General features: G+C 45.6%; 1 protein-coding gene across 1 annotated transcript; it reads left to right on the top strand.

Moving 5' to 3' along the window:
• Window positions 1–43: 43 nt before the first annotated feature.
• Cenpv (centromere protein V) lies at window positions 44–17,110 on the top strand. The gene is made up of 5 exons (XM_021225797.2): window positions 44–431; window positions 3,006–3,104; window positions 5,445–5,514; window positions 14,101–14,215; window positions 16,776–17,110. The coding sequence occupies exons 1-5, from the start codon at window positions 76–78 to the stop codon at window positions 16,898–16,900; spliced, it is 765 nt and encodes a 254-aa protein (XP_021081456.1). The 5' UTR covers window positions 44–75; the 3' UTR covers window positions 16,901–17,110.
• The last annotated feature ends 616 nt before the right edge of the window (window positions 17,111–17,726 follow it).

Here is a 17,726-nt window from a genome sequence, read left to right as displayed (position 1 = left end):
GTCAGAGGCGGGGACGCGCATCAGCCGGCGGGGACGCGCAGAGCTGAGAGGCCTGTGCGCCGAGCTAAGGGAGGCATGCGGCGGACGCGGAGTGCCGTGGCCACCGATCAGCGGGAGCAGCGGCGCTCGGGTGCCTCCGGGGGCCTGGCCGGCGGCGAGAACCGCGCGCGGCGCTCGGGGAGCACGGCTCGGGCCGGGGGCGGGGGCGGGGCTACCGGTTCGCAGCGGTCGGCAAAGCCGCGGCCCAAGCCGCCGCCGTCGCCGCCGCCGCGGGCCCAGGAGGCGGCCGCCGAGGAGCCGCCGCCGGCGGACACCCCCTCCGCCTCGGTGTCTGCGCTCGACCTAGGGGAGCAGCGGGAGCGCTGGGAGACGTTCCAGAAGCGGCAACGGCTCAGCTTCGAGGGCACCGCCAAGCTGCTGCTGGACACCTTGTGAGTGTGGCGGGGGCGGCGGGCCAGCACCTGCGAGGTGCGCATCGGCGGCGGCGGGACCCAAGGTTGGGTGCGGAGCCGGGGGCCAGGCGCCCGCTGCCCCGCCTTTGCTACTCTGGACGGTGTCCGGCCGAATGCGCAGGAGGGCCTCTCTGGGTGAAAAGGACAGACATCCCACAGTTTTCCTGCTACCCAGACCGTTTTTACTCGTGTTTGCACGTGCTTTCGGAGGGTGGGCGGGAAAAAGGTCGAAGTAGAGAATTTAGCAGCCTTGGGAGCGAAGGCCCGTTGTTCCCGGGAGGGAGAGTGCGGGTTATTGATCCCGGAGGGAAGCGCGCGCAAAGCGATGTCTTCGACCGACGCGTGCGAGAGGGAATGGGAAACTCAGGCTTTGTGCTCTCATCCCGGGCCCGGGGTAGCAGGCTTTACTTCCATCTGTGCTTCTGAAGTTCCTTCAGCTTCTTAGATGGCCTACGGAGCATCTCAGAGGTCTTTTACTGGGAAAAGAGCTGTTAACTACTCTGGCCAGAACTGCCTCCTCTTTCCCAAATGGGATGTGCACCCCTTCTTCCTTTAACCATTGTGCTACAAAGAAATACTGAGTATCCTAGCCATACAGGCTCTCATTCGCAGTTGAACAGAAAAAGAACAATAAAAGACGGAGAAAACTAACATTAACTTAACAATTGCTTAAAAATTTGAACTACTTTTCATAAACAGGAAGATGTTCTTTTGTCTTTGTTCCAGAAGAAGTTCTCTTGGTTTTGGTGCATCCTCTCAGAAACGGACTATTTATTTAGATTTCTTTGTGCTTTGCTTTTTAGTTTTATCCCCTTGGGCTATAAATTGAATACTTTAAAATATTAATTCAAAGCAAAAGCCAATTAAAAATTAAAAAATAACATTTGTTAAATACCTGTTGTGTTAACTAGCTACTGGGAGGTCTAAGCGATACTCTACAAAGATCCGTGGGGCTGGGCACAGTGGCACATGCCTGTAATCCTAGTATTTTGGAGGCGGAGGAATATTCTTTCAAGGCCAGCCTGGGCTACAGAAACATCCTTTCTCAGATTCGAGAGAGAAAGAAGGAAAGGAAAGGAGAGAAAAGGAAGGGAGGGAAGGAAGAAAAGAAAGGAAGGAAGGAAGAAAGAAAAAGAAAGGGAGAAAGAGAGAGAGAGAGAGAGAGAGAGAGAGAGAGAGAGAGAGAGAGAGAGAGAGAGAGAGAGAGAGAGAGAGAGAGAGAGAGAGAGAGAGAAGAAAGACAGGCTGGCTGGCAGGAACAATCCAGGGGTACATCGTGCTCCTTGTCTGTAAACCCGGTGCCTGGAAGGTGGAGGTGGGCAGAGCTGAGCGTTCAAGGTCATCTTGGTCTACATAGTTAATTTGAGGTCAGCCTAAGCTGTATGACACAGTCTCAAAACGAAATAAACAAGAAAGCCCCAATCCTTCGATGCACAAAGCAAAAATTTGAGTTAATATTTTCCCTTAAAACAAACTGATAATGATCTAGGAAAAAAGTACCAAAAATATTGGCACGAAAAGATGAGTTTCATTCACCAGATTTGCATACTGTATGCTTGTTTACATTTACTTTTATGTTCTCTAACTAACTTGTTTTTGTGCCAAGAAAGTGTATGTTATATACACTAACGATTTTGTTCAAATATTGCATAGAAAAAAGTTTGGAGAAATGTATAGCCAATACAGGCTCTTTTTTGATGGAATGACCATAGGGGTTCTTGTGTTACTAAATATGATAATGTTTGTATTTTTTTATAATATACATTGTAGAAGAAGAAGAAATTGAGATGTTAGCTTGTTAGAGAAACCTGGGAGAGCATTCAGTCTTGCTATTAATCAGATAGCAAAGTAAATCTGCAGTGAGCTGTTTTTCTGGGGGTTATTGCTCAGAAGTCATGGTGAAATGTTTTCTCATTTATTATTGGCAAAAATACCTAGTCTTTTGGGGAAGAGGCTTCCTGATGTTCGTTGAATCTCAATGTTTGGTTATGGAGCTGGCTCCAATTGTGTATAGAGTTGTGTAAAAAGTCATTTACTTGGGAAGTACTGGAGGAGAGTGAATGGAGTTAGAAAAGCCTTTGTTATCACCCCTGAAAGCTTTGCAAGACAGTAGACCCAACTGGGCAACCTGTCTTGCTTTTTCCTAACCCCTCTACTGTCTTTATTACAATCAAAATTAAGTATTATTTAGTCAGTTTGCTTGGTGACTGCTTAAGGTTGGTAAGGACTCTACTTGGTACTTAGCTTATAAATATTTTTTTAACTAGTCGACATGTAAATACAATGTTTGGGGAGGGGAGGAACTAGGCTTCTCTATCTTCATATTTACCAAATTCTGGGCATGTTTTATTTTGTAGTCTTATAAAATTCAAGACAGTTCACAGTGAAACTACTGAACCTCTTTTATGAAATGTACCTGGTTGTTCTATAAAAAAGACTTTTGTCTAAGCCTGGCTTTCTTTTAAGAACAAAAAGACAGCATGAAGGATCCATGCCATAAGGCCCCTGCTTGCCTGTTAGAAATTCTTATGCTCTAGTTTTTATTTCGTTTAGTGAGTACCAGGGCCTGGTGAAGCACACAGGAGGCTGCCACTGTGGAGCAGTTCGTTTTGAAGTTTGGGCTCCAGCAGACTTACACATCTTTGACTGCAAGTGAGTATTTTATCTTTCCAAATTGCCTTAGAAGACTTGAGGAGCAAAGAGGCTGAGTTTCAGCCCAATCTGGGGAGTCGGGGTATAGATGAAACAGTGTTGGCGGTGAGCTGATAACTGTTACATCAGGTACTGGGAACATAAAGGTTCATTGTTTTGTTCTTTCCCCTTGTGTGTATGACTTGGAGTCTTCAGTGATAACTAAAAAGATTATTATATGCTATACACTTAGTATGTGTGTAGGTCAGTGGACAGCTTGTGGGTGTCTGTTCTCTCCTTGGTCCTAGGGTCATCCAGTCATCAGGCTACCTTTACCTGCCAAGCCATCTCACTAGTCTGATTATTTATTTGTTTACTTATTTAGCTAGTTAGTTAGTTAATTTTTTGGAGACAGGGTCTCTCTGTGTAGTCTTAGTTGTCCTAGAACTCACTCTGTAGACCAAGCTGGCCTCAAACTCAAAGATCCTTTGCCTCCTGAGTGCTGGGATTAAAGGTGTGGACCACTGCCGCCTGGGATGGTTTTTTTTAAAGGTAGGGGAAGGCTAAGCATTCTGAGTTAGTCTGAGTAACGCCTATGGTTTGTATGTATGGAGCCTGTGTCTGTGTGTGTATGTACCACAGAGTTCCAGAGTACAGCTCAGGTGACGAAGCAGGGCTTTCAGGGCTTTGGCTTATAGGCTCATGCCTCACCCTGACACCACCTGACTTAGAGGTGATTAGCACGAGGTGGATCAGGCCGGCCATAATTCCCTGCTGGGATCCTGGGAATCCCACCTTGGGCAGAATCTTCTTAGGAGTCTGTCGGTGAAGCTAGATGAAAGTAATCGGGGGGTGGAGAGTATGTATCCCCAGAAACTTTCCATGTGCTGGCTCTCTCTCTGTTCTTGGCATAAGGCCCATGATACCACCCAGATCAGTGGCAGGCCTACTTCTTAGCACCTTCCCTGGCCTAATAAAGTGAGAACAACAGGGTCTGCCTTCTGGACCAGCTGTTGGTGTGTACTTAATTACTCACGAGGGTCCAGTCCTTTTACTTCTCTAATGGTAGCTGGGTTTCATATGAATAATAAATACTATGAATTTCCTCAAGTGGGGAACTGGCTAGTCCACTAATAGAATCCAGATTTGGAAAAAGGTATTATGGCATAATTTCTTAGAGAATCCTCTACTAAGACAGTGTTTTAAAAGGTAAATTAGGACTAGGGGTGTGGCTCATTTGGTAGTGTTTGCCTAGATCCCCACTTGTGTGTAAACTGGGCATGATGTCACATGCCTGTCATCCTGGGGGAGGTAGAGACAGGAAGGTCAGGGCTAAAGGTTGTCCTTAGCTGCATAGTGTTTGTGTCTATGAGATTCTTCTCTCAAGATGAAATAAATAAGCAAGCAAGCAAGCAAAGGAGCTCAAAGCTATCTTCAACTCTATAGCAAGTTTGAAGCCAGCCTGGGGATACATGAGACCCTGTCTCAAACAAATAAAATAAAATAAAATTTTAACATGACCCCTCTGTCTCAAAGAATAAAATAAAGTGAAAACATTTTAAATTATCTATTTTATGCACTTGGATGGTTTGCCTACATGTGTGTCTTGTCTGTTCACCACATGCCCAGAGGTTAGAAGAGGGTGTTTGGTATCTGGAACTGTGAGCCACCAGGTGGATATTGGGTATGGAACCAGGGCTCGCTGAAAGAACTGCCAGTGCTCTTAACTACTGAGCCAGCTCTAACGTCAAAGTCAAAATTAAAACAGGAAAAAAAAAAGGTGAATTAAAGAGCTTGAGTTATACTTTAGTGTAGAAAAGTACACTTTAGTACCTGCTTAGTGTGCATGATAGACACCCTGAGTTCACTATATCTAGGGTAGAGAAACAAAGATGAAAATGGTGAGTTGAAAAGAACAGATTTTAACTCAATTTCCAGTTTGGTATTTCTTGGTTTTGTTATGTGGAGACAGAGGGAAGCCAAAGTTTCTTTCCTTGGCTCTGCTGTGCCTGTCTAAAGGGGCATTAGAGTGTATCAATGTCTGAATTCATTTTCTGAGTGTCTTTTAAGTCCACTGTTTCTCTTCAGGGCCGGGAGGGGGGAAGCAGAAATGAGGTCCAGGATTGCTGAATGCTGTGTGGTCTCTCTCCTCTGCTGGCTCTGTCACCAGCAGGCTTCACTGCCAGGAAGAGCAGAGGCTCCAGGCGGCCCGTCCAGCTGCCTAAGTTTCCCTTTCCTGGATGGTGCTGAGAAGGGTGTCCTGTTTGAGGTCAGCTGGTTCTGTAGGCATTGGGCTGGGCTGCTTGGGCATGTGGACAATGCAGATGGCAACTCACAATCTGGTCTTTGCTCTTTCTGTAGCTGTAGCATTTGCAAAAAGAAGCAGAATAAACACTTCATTGTTCCGGCGTCTCGGTTCAAACTCCTGAAGGTTAGTACTTTCAAGCAGGGTCTGGGCGGGTGGAGCCCATGTGTAAGGACCCCAGAGCCCCTACCCCATCTTTTGCTATACAGTGTGAGGGGCAGAGAGCTTAGGAGGACCTTTTAAGGGCTTTGAGATGCTTTTTTTCTTCAGCTGGAGTCTCACTGTGTAGCCTAGGCTAGCCTCAAACTTAATGTTCTCCTTACCTAAACCTCCTGAGTACTGCCTTAGTTATTTTTCCTTTACATTTTTTATCTGTTAGTGGGGTGGGCACACGGTACAGCACATGTGGAGGCCAAAGATCAGCTCAGTGGAGCTGGCCCTCTCCTTCCACCTTCCCAGGGTTGTTTAGGGACCAGACCGAAGTTGCCAGGCTTCTGTGGTAAGCACCTCTACCTGTTGAGCCATCTTGCTAGTCCCTTTTGAGTTGATAAATTGTTTTGAGACAGCCAGGCTGGCCTTGAACTCCTGATCCTCCTATTTCTGCCCCCAGAGGGCTGGGATCACAGGCATGAAGGCATGTGCTATGTGCTATTTACATAGTACTATGTACTATGCCTGATTCCTATCTTCCCTTTGTTTTGGAAAGCATATTTGATATTATTGTAGAAACATTTTCAAATACAGAAAGCCAGATCAATTAAAGTCATTTTGAAAACTGAAAAATTATCTGAATAACCTTAAAAAAAGTAAAATCATTCAGTGGTAATCAATACTATTTTTTGACACATGTCCTTATACCTCTCTCTCTCTCTTTCTCTCTCTCTGATTAGAACTCATGTATCTTAGGTTGGCCTTGAACTCCTGATCTGCTGCCTCTATCTGAGCACTGGAATTACTAGTATGTGTCACCATGCCCAGCATATACAGTGCTGGGAATTGAACCTAGGGCTTCATGCATACTAGGCAAGCACTCTACTAACTGAACTATATTTCTGCCCATTTGTACATTATTTATTTATTTATTTTGGTTTTTCGAGACAGGGTTTCTCTGTATTGCTTTGGAGGCCGTCCTGGAACTCACTCGGTAGACCAGGGTGGCCTTGAACTCACAGAGATCCGCCTGGTACATTATTTTTTATATAGGTAAATACATACATCTAAATATGTGCACACTTTTAATCCCAGCATTTAGGAGGCAGAGGCAGGTGGATCTCTGTGAGTTTAGAGCCAGGCTGGTCGACATAGTGAGTTTAGCCAGAGTTACATAATGAATCTTAACAAACAAACAAACAAAATATATGTAGTTGCTTTACAATTATTTTTTTCATAGTGAATTCCTGGCTTGAGTCCAGTTTTTACATTTTTTTTATTATTTTATGTGTATGAATATTTCGCCTGCATGTATATATGTGTGTACCTTTAACATGCCTAGTGTCTGTGGAGGCCAGAAGAGGGCATAAAATTCCCTGGAATTGGAGTTAAGAATGATTGTAAGCCTCCGTGTGGCACAAGGAACTAAACTCAGGTCCTTTTCGAGAGCAACAACTGAGTTATCTCTCCAGCCCCTGAATTTTATTTTATTTACTACCATATGTATGTCTGTAGGCACACAGCCATAGTGCGCTGGTGGAGGTCAGAGGACAACTTACAAGACTAAGTTTTCTCCTATCGTGTGAGTCGTCAGGATTGAACTCAGGTCATAGGTTTGCATGGAGAACTCCTTTACCCACTGACTCAAACTCACCTTTATTTATTTAAGTATGGGATCTTGCTCTGTGGCCTGGACTGCCCAGACTGCCTCCTGGGCTTCTAGTCATTTTTTTTTTTTTTTTTTTGGTTTTTCAAGACAGGGTTTCTCTGTATTGCTTTGGAAGTTGTCCTGGAACTTGCTCTGTAGACCATGCTGGGCTCCCAAGTGCTGGGATTAAAGGTGTGAGCCACCAACACCCGGCCAGGGCTTCTAGTCTTAAGAGAACCTCCTGCTTCAGTCTCCTAAGTACCTACAACTACAAGTACATGCTACCATGCTAGTGTGATTGTCATATATTTTAATCAAAATATTATATAAGACAGTGTGCTGGCTAGATTTATGTTAATTTATCACGAGCCAGTGATAACACTGGGATATAGGCAGGCCTGTAGGACATTTTCTTAATTAGTGTTTGATGTGGAGTGTACAGTCCTTTGTGGGTAGGGCCAATTTGAGCAACATATATTCTGCCTCAAAAAAGTAAATAGAGGGTGTTGAGTGTGTGTGTGTGTGTGTGGGGGGTGATATGTAACTGACTGTCTAGGTGTGATGGCTCACACCTTTAATCCCAGCCCTTAGAAGGCAAAGGTGGACAGATCTCTGTGAGTTTGTGGCTGACCTGGTCTACAGAGTGAATTCCAGGGCTACATAGAGAAATCCTGCCTCCAAAGACAAAAATAAACAAAAACCTGTTCTACCTATAAACTATTTTATCATTTCCTAGTGAAAAAAAACCACATTGTTTTTATTTTTTTTTCCTTTTTATTCAGGGTTGGAGTTGAGCCAAGGGCCTCATGTATACTAGGCAAGTCCTATACCACTGAGCTACATCCCAAACCCAACTGTTTTTATGTTTGATTTCATCACTGTGGACTTGCACAGATCGTCTCCCTCTTCACAAGCCAGTTTCTTGGTTGGCTTATCTCATCATTCTTGAATTTGCAGTGGTGCACTCCTGCCTTGAGTCCATTTAAAACATTATATTATTTTACATGTGGGGGGTGGTTTTGTCTGCGTGTATATCTGTATACTGTATGAGTGCAGTGCCCTTAGCAGCCAGAAGAGGGTAGCAGATCCCCTGGAACTGGAGTTAACGGAGGGTTGTGAGCTGCTATGTGGGTGCTGGAAATCAAGCCGCCTCTGCCTCCTGAGTGCTGGGATTAAAGGCATGTGCCACCACTGCCTGGTGTGCTCTTAACTTTTAAATCATCTCTCCAACCCGCATTTCACTTCCTGAATTATAAACAACATTGTGATGAATTTCCTTGTGTATAAGTCTTTGACATTTTTTCTTTAGAATCAATTCTCTTACAAATAAAATCTCTGGGAAGGAAAATATAAATTTTGTAAGATGCCTTTTTAGCAAACTCTAGATAAATGTGGGGTGGGGCAGGGCTTTAATTCTACCTTCCTCTCCTTCCCTTCCTCTCAGTCTCACAGACTTTGGGAGCCGGCACAAGAACTTGGTACAGAGATTCCTCTCCTTTACTATGAGACTACAGGAGTGTTCAAGGCCAGTCCTACCTATTGCCACGTTTGAGCCAGTTCCTGGCCTGGTGGGGGTTTAGTGTCAAGTCTGCTCTCAGTAGCTCCTGGGAGGAAAGACTGAGTAGATGGCCGAGTGTGTCTTAGTCTTCTCAAGTCAATGAGGGTTTTTTTTCTCTCTCTCAAGATTTATGGCTGGGTGTGGTGGAATACATCTTTAAACCCAGCATCAGGAGGCAGAAGCATTCAGGATCTCTGTGAGTTTGAGGATATCTTGATCTACATAGCAAACTCCAGGACAGTCAGGCCTACAGAGAGAGAACTTTTGTTTCAAAACGGGGAATTTATTTTATGTGTATGGGTGTTTTGTCCGCAAGTATGTATATACACCACGTGTGTGCCTGTTGAATCCCCTGGAGCCCCCATGTGGGTGCTGGGAGTTGAACCCAGGTCCTCTGCAGGAGCAGGAAGCACTCTTAATTGCTAAGCAATTTCTCCAGCCTACCAAGTCTATGAAATTTAATCTTGAATGTGGGAGGCCAGGGTTCCTTTCTTCTTATCTTTCCTCCTTCCCTCTTCCCTGGGGGTCTATGATGGTAAGTAGTCCCTCCTCAGATTCTTGATTGTCTGGAGTAGGGTCGAATGAGCTCCCATCAGCTCTTATGTCTGAGTACATAGTCTGTAATTGGTAGACTGTTAGAAGGGTTAGGAGGTGAGGCCTTGTCTTAGGGCTGCTATTTCTGTGATGAAATACCATGACCAAAGCACCTTGGGGAGGAAAGGGTTTATCTGGCTTACACTTCCATGTCACTGTTCATCATTGAAGGTCAGGACAGGAATTTGAACAGAGTGGGAACCTGGAGGCAGAAGATGATGGAGAAATACTGCTTACTGGCTTGTTCCCCATGGCCTGCTCAACCCTGCTTTCTTATAAAACAGCCTAGGGGTGGCCCCACACATAATGGGCTTGGCCCTCACCTGTCAATCACTAGTTAAGAAAATGCCCTACTGGCTTACCTACAGCTGATTTTATAGAGACTTTTTCCTCAATTGAGGTTCCCTCCTCTCTGATGACACAGGCCTTGTTGGAAGAGATGTGTCGCTGGGGGTGAGCTTTGAGGTTTCAAAGGTCCAGTCTCTCTATCTACTGTTTGTAGATCAGATGTAAGCTCTCAGTTATTGTTCCAGTGCCAGGCCTGCCTGCCCACAAGCTCCCCACCATGAAGAGCAACGACTCACCCCTTGCAGCTGTAAGCAAGCCCTCATTTCAGTGCTTCCTTTCATAAGCTGCCTTGGCCATGGTGTCTCCTCACAGCAGTAGAACCATAAATAAGGCAGCGAGAGAACAGATATACATCCACTTTGTGTCTTTTTCTTTGTCTCTGTCTTTGTCCCTATACTTTTGTCTATACCTCTGTCCACATCACAGAAGGTGTGGTATGGGTGTCCGTTGGTAAAGAGCCCAGGGATCCTTCTTCATCTGTCCCACAGGACAGAAGGGCACTGACATGTAGCCTGTCCTCAACCTCGTTCCTATGCTCCTGCAGCAGGCAGCTCCTGAAGATACTAGCAGGTGCAGTCTGGGTGGGGAATTGGTCCTCTGTTTTCTTCCTCGACAGTCTTGTGCACGTCTTTCCTGGTGCTCTGTGGCATACTTCTTTACTAGGCTTCTCCATGTCCTGGTGCTCCAGGACAACGTCCTCTCTTGATTTGTTCATACTCCTCCTGTTGGCTAGTTGGAAGCTGGATCTACAAGTCTGGATACAACAGAGATGGAATCATGAACCTAGGAGTTCTTGCACACTTGTCTCTATGTCTTGGAGCATAGGAGGTCAGCGGTGTAAAGGTATCCAGGGCAAGGAGAAGGAAGACAGTTCAGGCCTGCCTGTGAGTAGTTTTCAGTACAGAAAGGAAGTAGGCCATAGAGGAAATAAACACAGAAGTGTGGTGTACTCAGTGGCCAGTGCTTTACAGTGGAATGCTGTAGAGTAATGTTAGAAAGGATTCAGTGGTCCAAAGCATGGTTGTAGGCCAACAGTGCTAACTTGGTAACCTGAGCTTGATCTCAGGAACCCATCTATAGATGAAAGGAGATAGATGACCACTGAAGTTGTTTTTTGGCCACACATGGGCCATGGCATGCATGCCCCCCCCACCATAATCATACATACTCACATACAGATGGAAAATGAAATTTATTGAAAGGTGACCATTTGGCGGTGATGGCGCACGCCTTTAATCTCAGCACTCAGGAGGCAGAGGTAGGCGGATTTCTATGAGTTTGAGACCAGCCTGGTCTACAAGAGCTGGTTCCAGGACAGCCTCCAAAGCCACAAAGAAACCCTGTCTCGAAAAACAAAACAAAAAACCAAAAACAACAACAACAACAAAAATGACCATTTGGGACTGTAGTTCTGAGAGAGTGTGTCCCTTCTCCAATGCATGAATCTCTAGGTTCAATTCTAGAACTGCTTAAAAAAAGAGAGAGAGAGAGAAACAAGGAAAATGATAGTCATTGGATTGGTGTTTTCTGCCTGCCCATAAGTCAAGGAGTGACCCATGTGGAAAATATTCTTTTCCTAAGCAAGACTCACTGTGATCGTCCTGGAACTCACTCTGTAGACCAGGCTGGCCTCAAACCCACAGAATATGCCTGCCTCTGCCTCCTGAGTGCTGGGACTAAAGGTGTGCACCACCACACCTGGTTCCATGTGGCAGATTTTGATGATGACAGGCCATGCATTCTAGTGACGAGCAGTGCACATGTGATCAAGTTGGTGGTGCATAGATGAAGAGGATCTGGGTATCACTGGGTGACATAGTGGTAAGTGAGGTCAGGTAGGGTGTCAGGGTCGTTGCTGACCCTGGTAGCAATGCACCAAGTTGTGAGCCAGAATAGCCGGCGGAGCTATTTTTATAGGAAGTTCTTGGTGTGCACACGTAGCTCCAATTAAAACAAACAAACAAAAACCTTAGGAAACTCAGTGTTTGAGACTTTCTTGTGGTAGACGGCATGCAGTGGCCTGCAAGGAATTATGGGAGAAATGTGAAATGTATAATAGTAATGAGAAGTCTCATCCACCCCTGTGTAAAACATTTTTAGATCGAGGCTGGAATTAACTCAGTGGTTGAGAGCCGGTGCTGCTTTTGCAGAGGACCTGAGTTTGAATCCCAGGACCCAGTGCTTCTGGCTTCCAAAAACACTAACAAATATGTACACATAATTAAAAATAAATCTTCAAAAATGCTAATACATTTTTTGCCGGGCGTTGGTGGTGCACACCTTCAATCTAAGCACTTGGGAGGCAGAAGCAGGTGAATCTCTGTGAGTTCAAACCCAGCCTGGTCTCCAGAGCATGTTCTAGGACAGGCTCCAAAGCAATGCAGAGAAACCCTGTCTCAAAAAACCAAAACAAACAAACAAAAATGATAAAACATTTTTAGGGGCTTGGAGAGATGACTCAGAGATTAAGAGCACTTACTGCTCTTTCAGAGAACCTGGGTTCAATTCCTAGCACCCACATGCTGATTCACTGCCATCCATAATGTATGTGTGAGTGTGTGCGTCTCTGCATTTATGTGTCTACATGACTGGGAACATATGCAGAAGTCCACAGGGAAAACATTAGAACCCTTAAAGCAGGAGTTACAGGACATTGTCCAACGTATGTGCTAGGATATGAATTCTGGTCCTCATGATTGGGAGCGAACCGTTATCCCCTCCCTCTTTTTCATGCTGGAACTGATTCTGGGGCCTCGTGTGCACTAACATGCCCACATGGGCTCCACCATGTGCCATACCTCCAACCCATGTTTTACATCTTGTGTTTTTTGCTTTGGACCCTTGGAGATTTTAGTGCTGTTGAGTATTTATAAGCACTCTTCTTTTTTTTTTAGTTTCTATTTTGGTTTTTCAACATGGGGTTTCTCTGTGACTTTGGAGGCTGTCCTGGAAGTCTCTCTGTAGACCAGGCTGGCCTCGAACTCATAGAGATCCACCTGCCTCTGCCTCCCGAGTGCTGGAATTAAAGGCGTGCGCCGCCACCACCTGGTCCATTGTGATTTTGAACAATTCTTTGTTTATTTTCATTTCATGTGCATTGGTGTTTTTCCTGAATGTATGTCTTTGAGGGCATCAGATCCTCGGGAACTGGAGCCACAGACAGCCATGAGCTGCCATGTGGGTGCTGGGCCCTCTTGAAGAGCAACCAATGCTCCCAAATGCTGAGCCATCCTCTCTAGTCTCTACCATTGTGGTTTTTAAAAATAAAAACAAAGATATGCTGAGTCATCCTCTCTAGTCTCTACCATTGTGGTTTTTAAAAATAAAAACAAAGATTTATTTGTATTTTTATGTGTTTGTATATGTATGCCTGCATTGTTAGTAGGCACATGTACTCGCCAGTGCCCATGGAGTTCAGAAGAGATTTTTAGATCAGTCAATTTTAATTTGTGTGTGTGTCACGTGAGTGCAGGTGTCTGGGATGGCTAGAGGCACTGGCTCTCTGGAGCAGGGGTTATAGGTAGTTTTGAGCCACCCAATGTTGGTGCTGGCAACAGAAGTCTCAGGTCCTCTGCAAAAGCAATATGTGCTAACTGCTGAGCCATCTCTCCAGCCTCCCATTTGTGATTTTTTAAAATCCTTTTCACCAAGTTCTAAGTATTTTGTTGTAGCTCATCAGTGTAAGCATCATTTCATATGTACTTTTCTTTCTCTCAGCTGTCCATTCATATACTTTGCCTGTTTTTTCATTCATATTGTCCTTTAAGAAAACTAACCCTGCCGGGCTGTGGTGACACACATTTTAATCCCAGCTCTTGGGAGGCAGAGACAAGCTGATCTCTGTGAGTTTCAGGCCAGCCTGATCTACAGAGCGAGTTCCAGGACAGCTAGGGCTAAACAGAGAAATCCTGTCTTGAAAAACCAAAAACACACAAACAAAAAACTAACCCTTTGTCTATGACATGTGGCAAAGAGTTTTTTTTCCTAGTTTTTCCTTTATAAATAATTCAGGTATAGTCAGTAGTGTCCTCCAGATCTTGAGCAGTGCCTTTTGGGGACATGGAGAGGCAGTCCCTTGGGTAAGTGGCCCTGGGAAGCAGACACCTGTACTCCCTGACTCTTAGAAGGTATTCTGTGTTAGCATAGAGGGTATTCTGTGTTAGTGTGCATCAACTTGAGGTTGGGTTGTTCAGTGTCCAGTTGGGATAGGAGGGCTGTCGGGCTCCAGAGAGAATTGTGTCTAGGATGTACAGATGGTCCATGCCTTAAAGAAGCTTTCAGGCTTTTCTAGGAAGTGGGAGCCCTCTCCATAACCCGGAGAACTCTACAAAAGGGTACCCCCACTAATCCTCTTGAAAGATTACTTTTAATGACATTAACTGATCTCCTTGCCCATTTGTTTCTGTTCTCCCAGGGCGCTGAGAGCATAACCACATACACGTTCAACACACACAAAGCCCAGCACACCTTCTGTAAGAGATGTGGTGTTCAGAGCTTCTACACTCCACGTTCCAACCCCGGAGGCTTTGGTGAGTGAAGGGAGTGTCGTGGGCTTAAGACCCTGAGAAACCTAGGGTGCTGGTTGGGCAACTGGGCCCTGGCATGTGTCAGAAGAACAAGGTTCCTCTGATGGGTCCTGGTCAAGTGTCTGGACATAATAAGGTAATGGTTTTCAGAGTCTATCTGTAGGTGGTTCTTTTTGTTTTGTTTTGTTTTGTTTTTTGTTTTTTGAGACAGGGTTTCTCTGTATTGTTTTGGAGGTTGTCCTGGAACTTGCTTTGTAGACCAGGCTGGCCTCAAATTCACAGAGTTCTGCCTGCCTCTGCCTCCCAAGTGCTGGGATTAAAGGCATGCGCCACCAACGCCTGGCGTTGGTTCTTATTCCCTGGTACTACAGAACTGAGGGGAGACCCTACAAGGTAGAGAGAAGATAGGTGGAACAGGGCTGGAGAGATGGCTCAGTGGTTAAGAGTATGGCTGCTCCTCCAGAGGACTGGGGTTCGATTCCTAGTCTCAGTCTATCTGTAATTCCAGTCTTGGGGATCTGGCATCTTCCTCTGGTCTCTGTGGACACTGTATGCATGTGGTATATGCAGGCTACACACAGACAAATATTATTTGTTTATTTATTTATTTTGGTTTTTTTGAGACAGGGTTTCTCTGTATTGCTTTGGAGCCTGTCCTGGAACTTGCTCTATAGACTAGAGTGGCCTCGAACTCACAGAGATTCACCTGCCTCTGCCTCCCGAGTGCTGGGATTAAAGGCTTATGCCACCAATGCCCTGCTCACAGATACATATTAAATAAATAAATTAAAAATATGGGTGGGAAATGGGCCTGTGGGTTCAGGGGAGGCCACTGGAATAATGATGGGTAAAGGGAGGGAAGAGGCCAGAACGATGGCTGTTGCTATTATTTGAAAACAAAATTAAGGGCTGTGGCTGTAGCTCAGCGGTAGTGAGCATTTGCCTGGCATGCATGATCTTCACTCCACTCCTAAATAGATAGATGAAAAGATTTTGATTTGGTTTGTTAAAAAAAGAAAAAAGAGCCAGGTGTAGTGGCACATACCTTTGATCCCAGCACTTGGGATGCCGAGGTAGGTGGATCTCTGTGAATTCGAGGCCAGCCTGGTCTACAAAGTGAGCTCTAGGACAGCCAGGGCCACACAGAGAAACCCTGTCTTGAAAAACCAAAACCAACCAACCAAATAAGGAAGCAAGAAAACCAGGTGGTGGTGCATATCCATAATTCCAGCCCTTGACAGGTAGAGGCAGAGTTGTCAAATGTTCAAGGTCATTTTTCACATAGCTAGCTTAGTTTGTGGTAAGGCCGGACACCCTGTCTCAAAAGATGGGGAACTAGAGAGTCAGCTCAGTGGTTAAGATCACTTGCTGATCTTGCAGAGGACCTGAGTTTGGTTTCCAGCACCAAAAGGTAGCTCAGTTCTGTCTGTAATCTCAGGGGTCCAGGCCCTCTGTTGTTCTCCACAGGCACCAGGCACACACATGCGTGTTCACAGACACAATACATCCATACATAGACTTTATTTATTTATTTAGGTTTTTTTTTTTTTTGAGATAGGGTTTCTCAGTGTCACAGGCCTAGCTGTCCTGGGATCTGATTTGTAGATCAGGCTGGCCTTGAACTCACAGAGATCTGCCTGCCTCTGCCTCCTGAGTACTGGGATTAAAGACATGTTCCACCACTGCCCAGCAAATATATACTTTTAAAAAGAAGCAAGAAGAGCCTTTAGAGCCTTCTTGAAGCCCTGCTTGACCTGGAGGTGGGATGGATACAATCAGCCCTTAGGCAGAGTAAAATGAGGCTGGCATGTTCCCATGTCATAGCTGCTGGAGCTGACTGTACCACGGAGAGGAGAAGGTAGGACATCATGCCAGTCTCTCTACCCTGTGTCTTCAGCAGCTCCTGCTGGTTCCTGATTCCTGGTTACCTTGAAACAGGAAAGGGTTTTTTGTTGTTGTTTATTTGTGGGATTGTTTTGTGTGGGTTTGGTTTGGAGACTGTCTTAATGTAGTCCAGGCTAGCCTCCTGGCAGGCCTCTTGCTTCTGCCACCTGATTGATGAGATTAAGGCACGTGCCACCATGCCTGCTTTTAATAGTTACAAAGTCCTGTATAAATTAGGAACTATCTAATTCTTTATCTATCTAACCCCAGGAAAGTCTTGAGAGTTGGGCCAGGCCTGAACCCTCCTAATACTTTCCACATTCAGCCCCACCCACTTCCCTTGTGCTGGGGATTGACCACAGGTCCTTATACGTATTGGCAAGTACTCTGTCTCTGAGCTGTCCCAGGCCTCAGAGGTTTTGAATGCTGACTGGCATTGGCTGACCCTCATTCAGGGTATCTGACCTTCACATGACAGGTGAGGACCAGAAGACAGAAGTCATAGGCCGAGCTAGAACCTTCTTAGTGTATATCAGCAGGCCACACAGCCTTATAAGCCAAGGTGGCAAGCTGCAGCATGCCATTTAGCTAAGTTAGCTCACCTGTGGGTAAAGGTGCTCGAGCGTGAGGGCTTGTCTGATATATTCTCTGGTCCTCTCTCTGTTCCACTTGCCCCTAGGAATCGCCCCCCACTGCCTTGATGAAGGCACTGTTCGGAGTGTGGTCACCGAGGAATTCAATGGCAGTGACTGGGAAAGAGCCATGAAGGAGCACAAGACCATCAAGAACATGTCTAAAGAGTGAGCTCATGCTTCCTCCTTCCCAACAGGGAGCGAGCAGTTGCTGTGCAGACCTGGGCCGCCATCTCCACTCCCAATGTCCCTGCGGTTTGCCACCATTTCTTTAGGCAGCTCTGCCCTTAGCCCAGATTTCATGTGAGACAGCTGACCTTCTCCCTTCCCACCGACTTTTATGTGATATTTTAGAGAATAAACATTTCTGACATTAACGCTATTACTGTGGCCCCTCATTCTTTTGAACTTTGACTTTTGCCTCTGAGGCCTGTCACTTAACAGCAGACTAAAATAGTGAGCACAGATAAGACACCTGCAGCCAAACCGAGAAGAAGAAAGATGGGAACAGCAGTCAGAGCCGGAAGACTGAATGACAGCCGTCCGTGTGAGTTGTGAAGATGTGGACTCCCGGTGCTCCTGGGGCCCAGACCTAGGAAGGCTGGGCCAGGAGCACTCTGGGCTTGAACTTTTGGTTTTGTCTTATCCATGTATTTGTTTAATTTGTCATGGTGGACTCTCTTTCTGTCTTTTGATAGGTTCATTATGTGACCTGGGACTCAACACCTCTGCCTCTGCCTCCTGCATGCGAGGCTATAGGCATGCGCTAATAATGTGCCTGTCCACACTTGTTTTTTAATAAGGTACATCAGCTTCTTTGTTTGTTTGGATTTTCTGCTGTCGCCTGCTGTGGTTAGCAGCCAGGGCTACATGCATGCTGGGTAACAGCCTTGGTCACTTCTGTTATCGCTTTAATTGTGGTTAGATAGGTGTAACATAAAATGTAGCATCTTAACCACACACAGGGATACAACACAGATCATACATGTTCACATACC

This window comes from Mesocricetus auratus, unplaced genomic scaffold (genome assembly GCF_017639785.1).
Source record: "Mesocricetus auratus isolate SY011 unplaced genomic scaffold, BCM_Maur_2.0 Super-Scaffold_100007, whole genome shotgun sequence".
NCBI classification, from domain to species: Eukaryota; Metazoa; Chordata; class Mammalia; order Rodentia; family Cricetidae; genus Mesocricetus; species Mesocricetus auratus.
This window is presented reverse-complemented; position numbering and strand designations above follow the sequence as displayed.

What these genes read in the sequence shown, in the direction of transcription:
- Cenpv (XM_021225797.2), top strand. Translation starts at nt 76, where the DNA reads ATGCGGCGGACGCGGAGTGCCGTGGCCACCGATCAGCGGGAGCAGCGG. An exon ending in TTACACATCTTTGACTGCAA is followed by an intron (nt 3,105 to 5,444) that starts GTGAGTATTTTA and finishes CTCTTTCTGTAG; the next exon opens with CTGTAGCATTTGCAAAAAGA. An exon ending in TTCCAACCCCGGAGGCTTTG is followed by an intron (nt 14,216 to 16,775) that starts GTGAGTGAAGGG and finishes ACTTGCCCCTAG; the next exon opens with GAATCGCCCCCCACTGCCTT.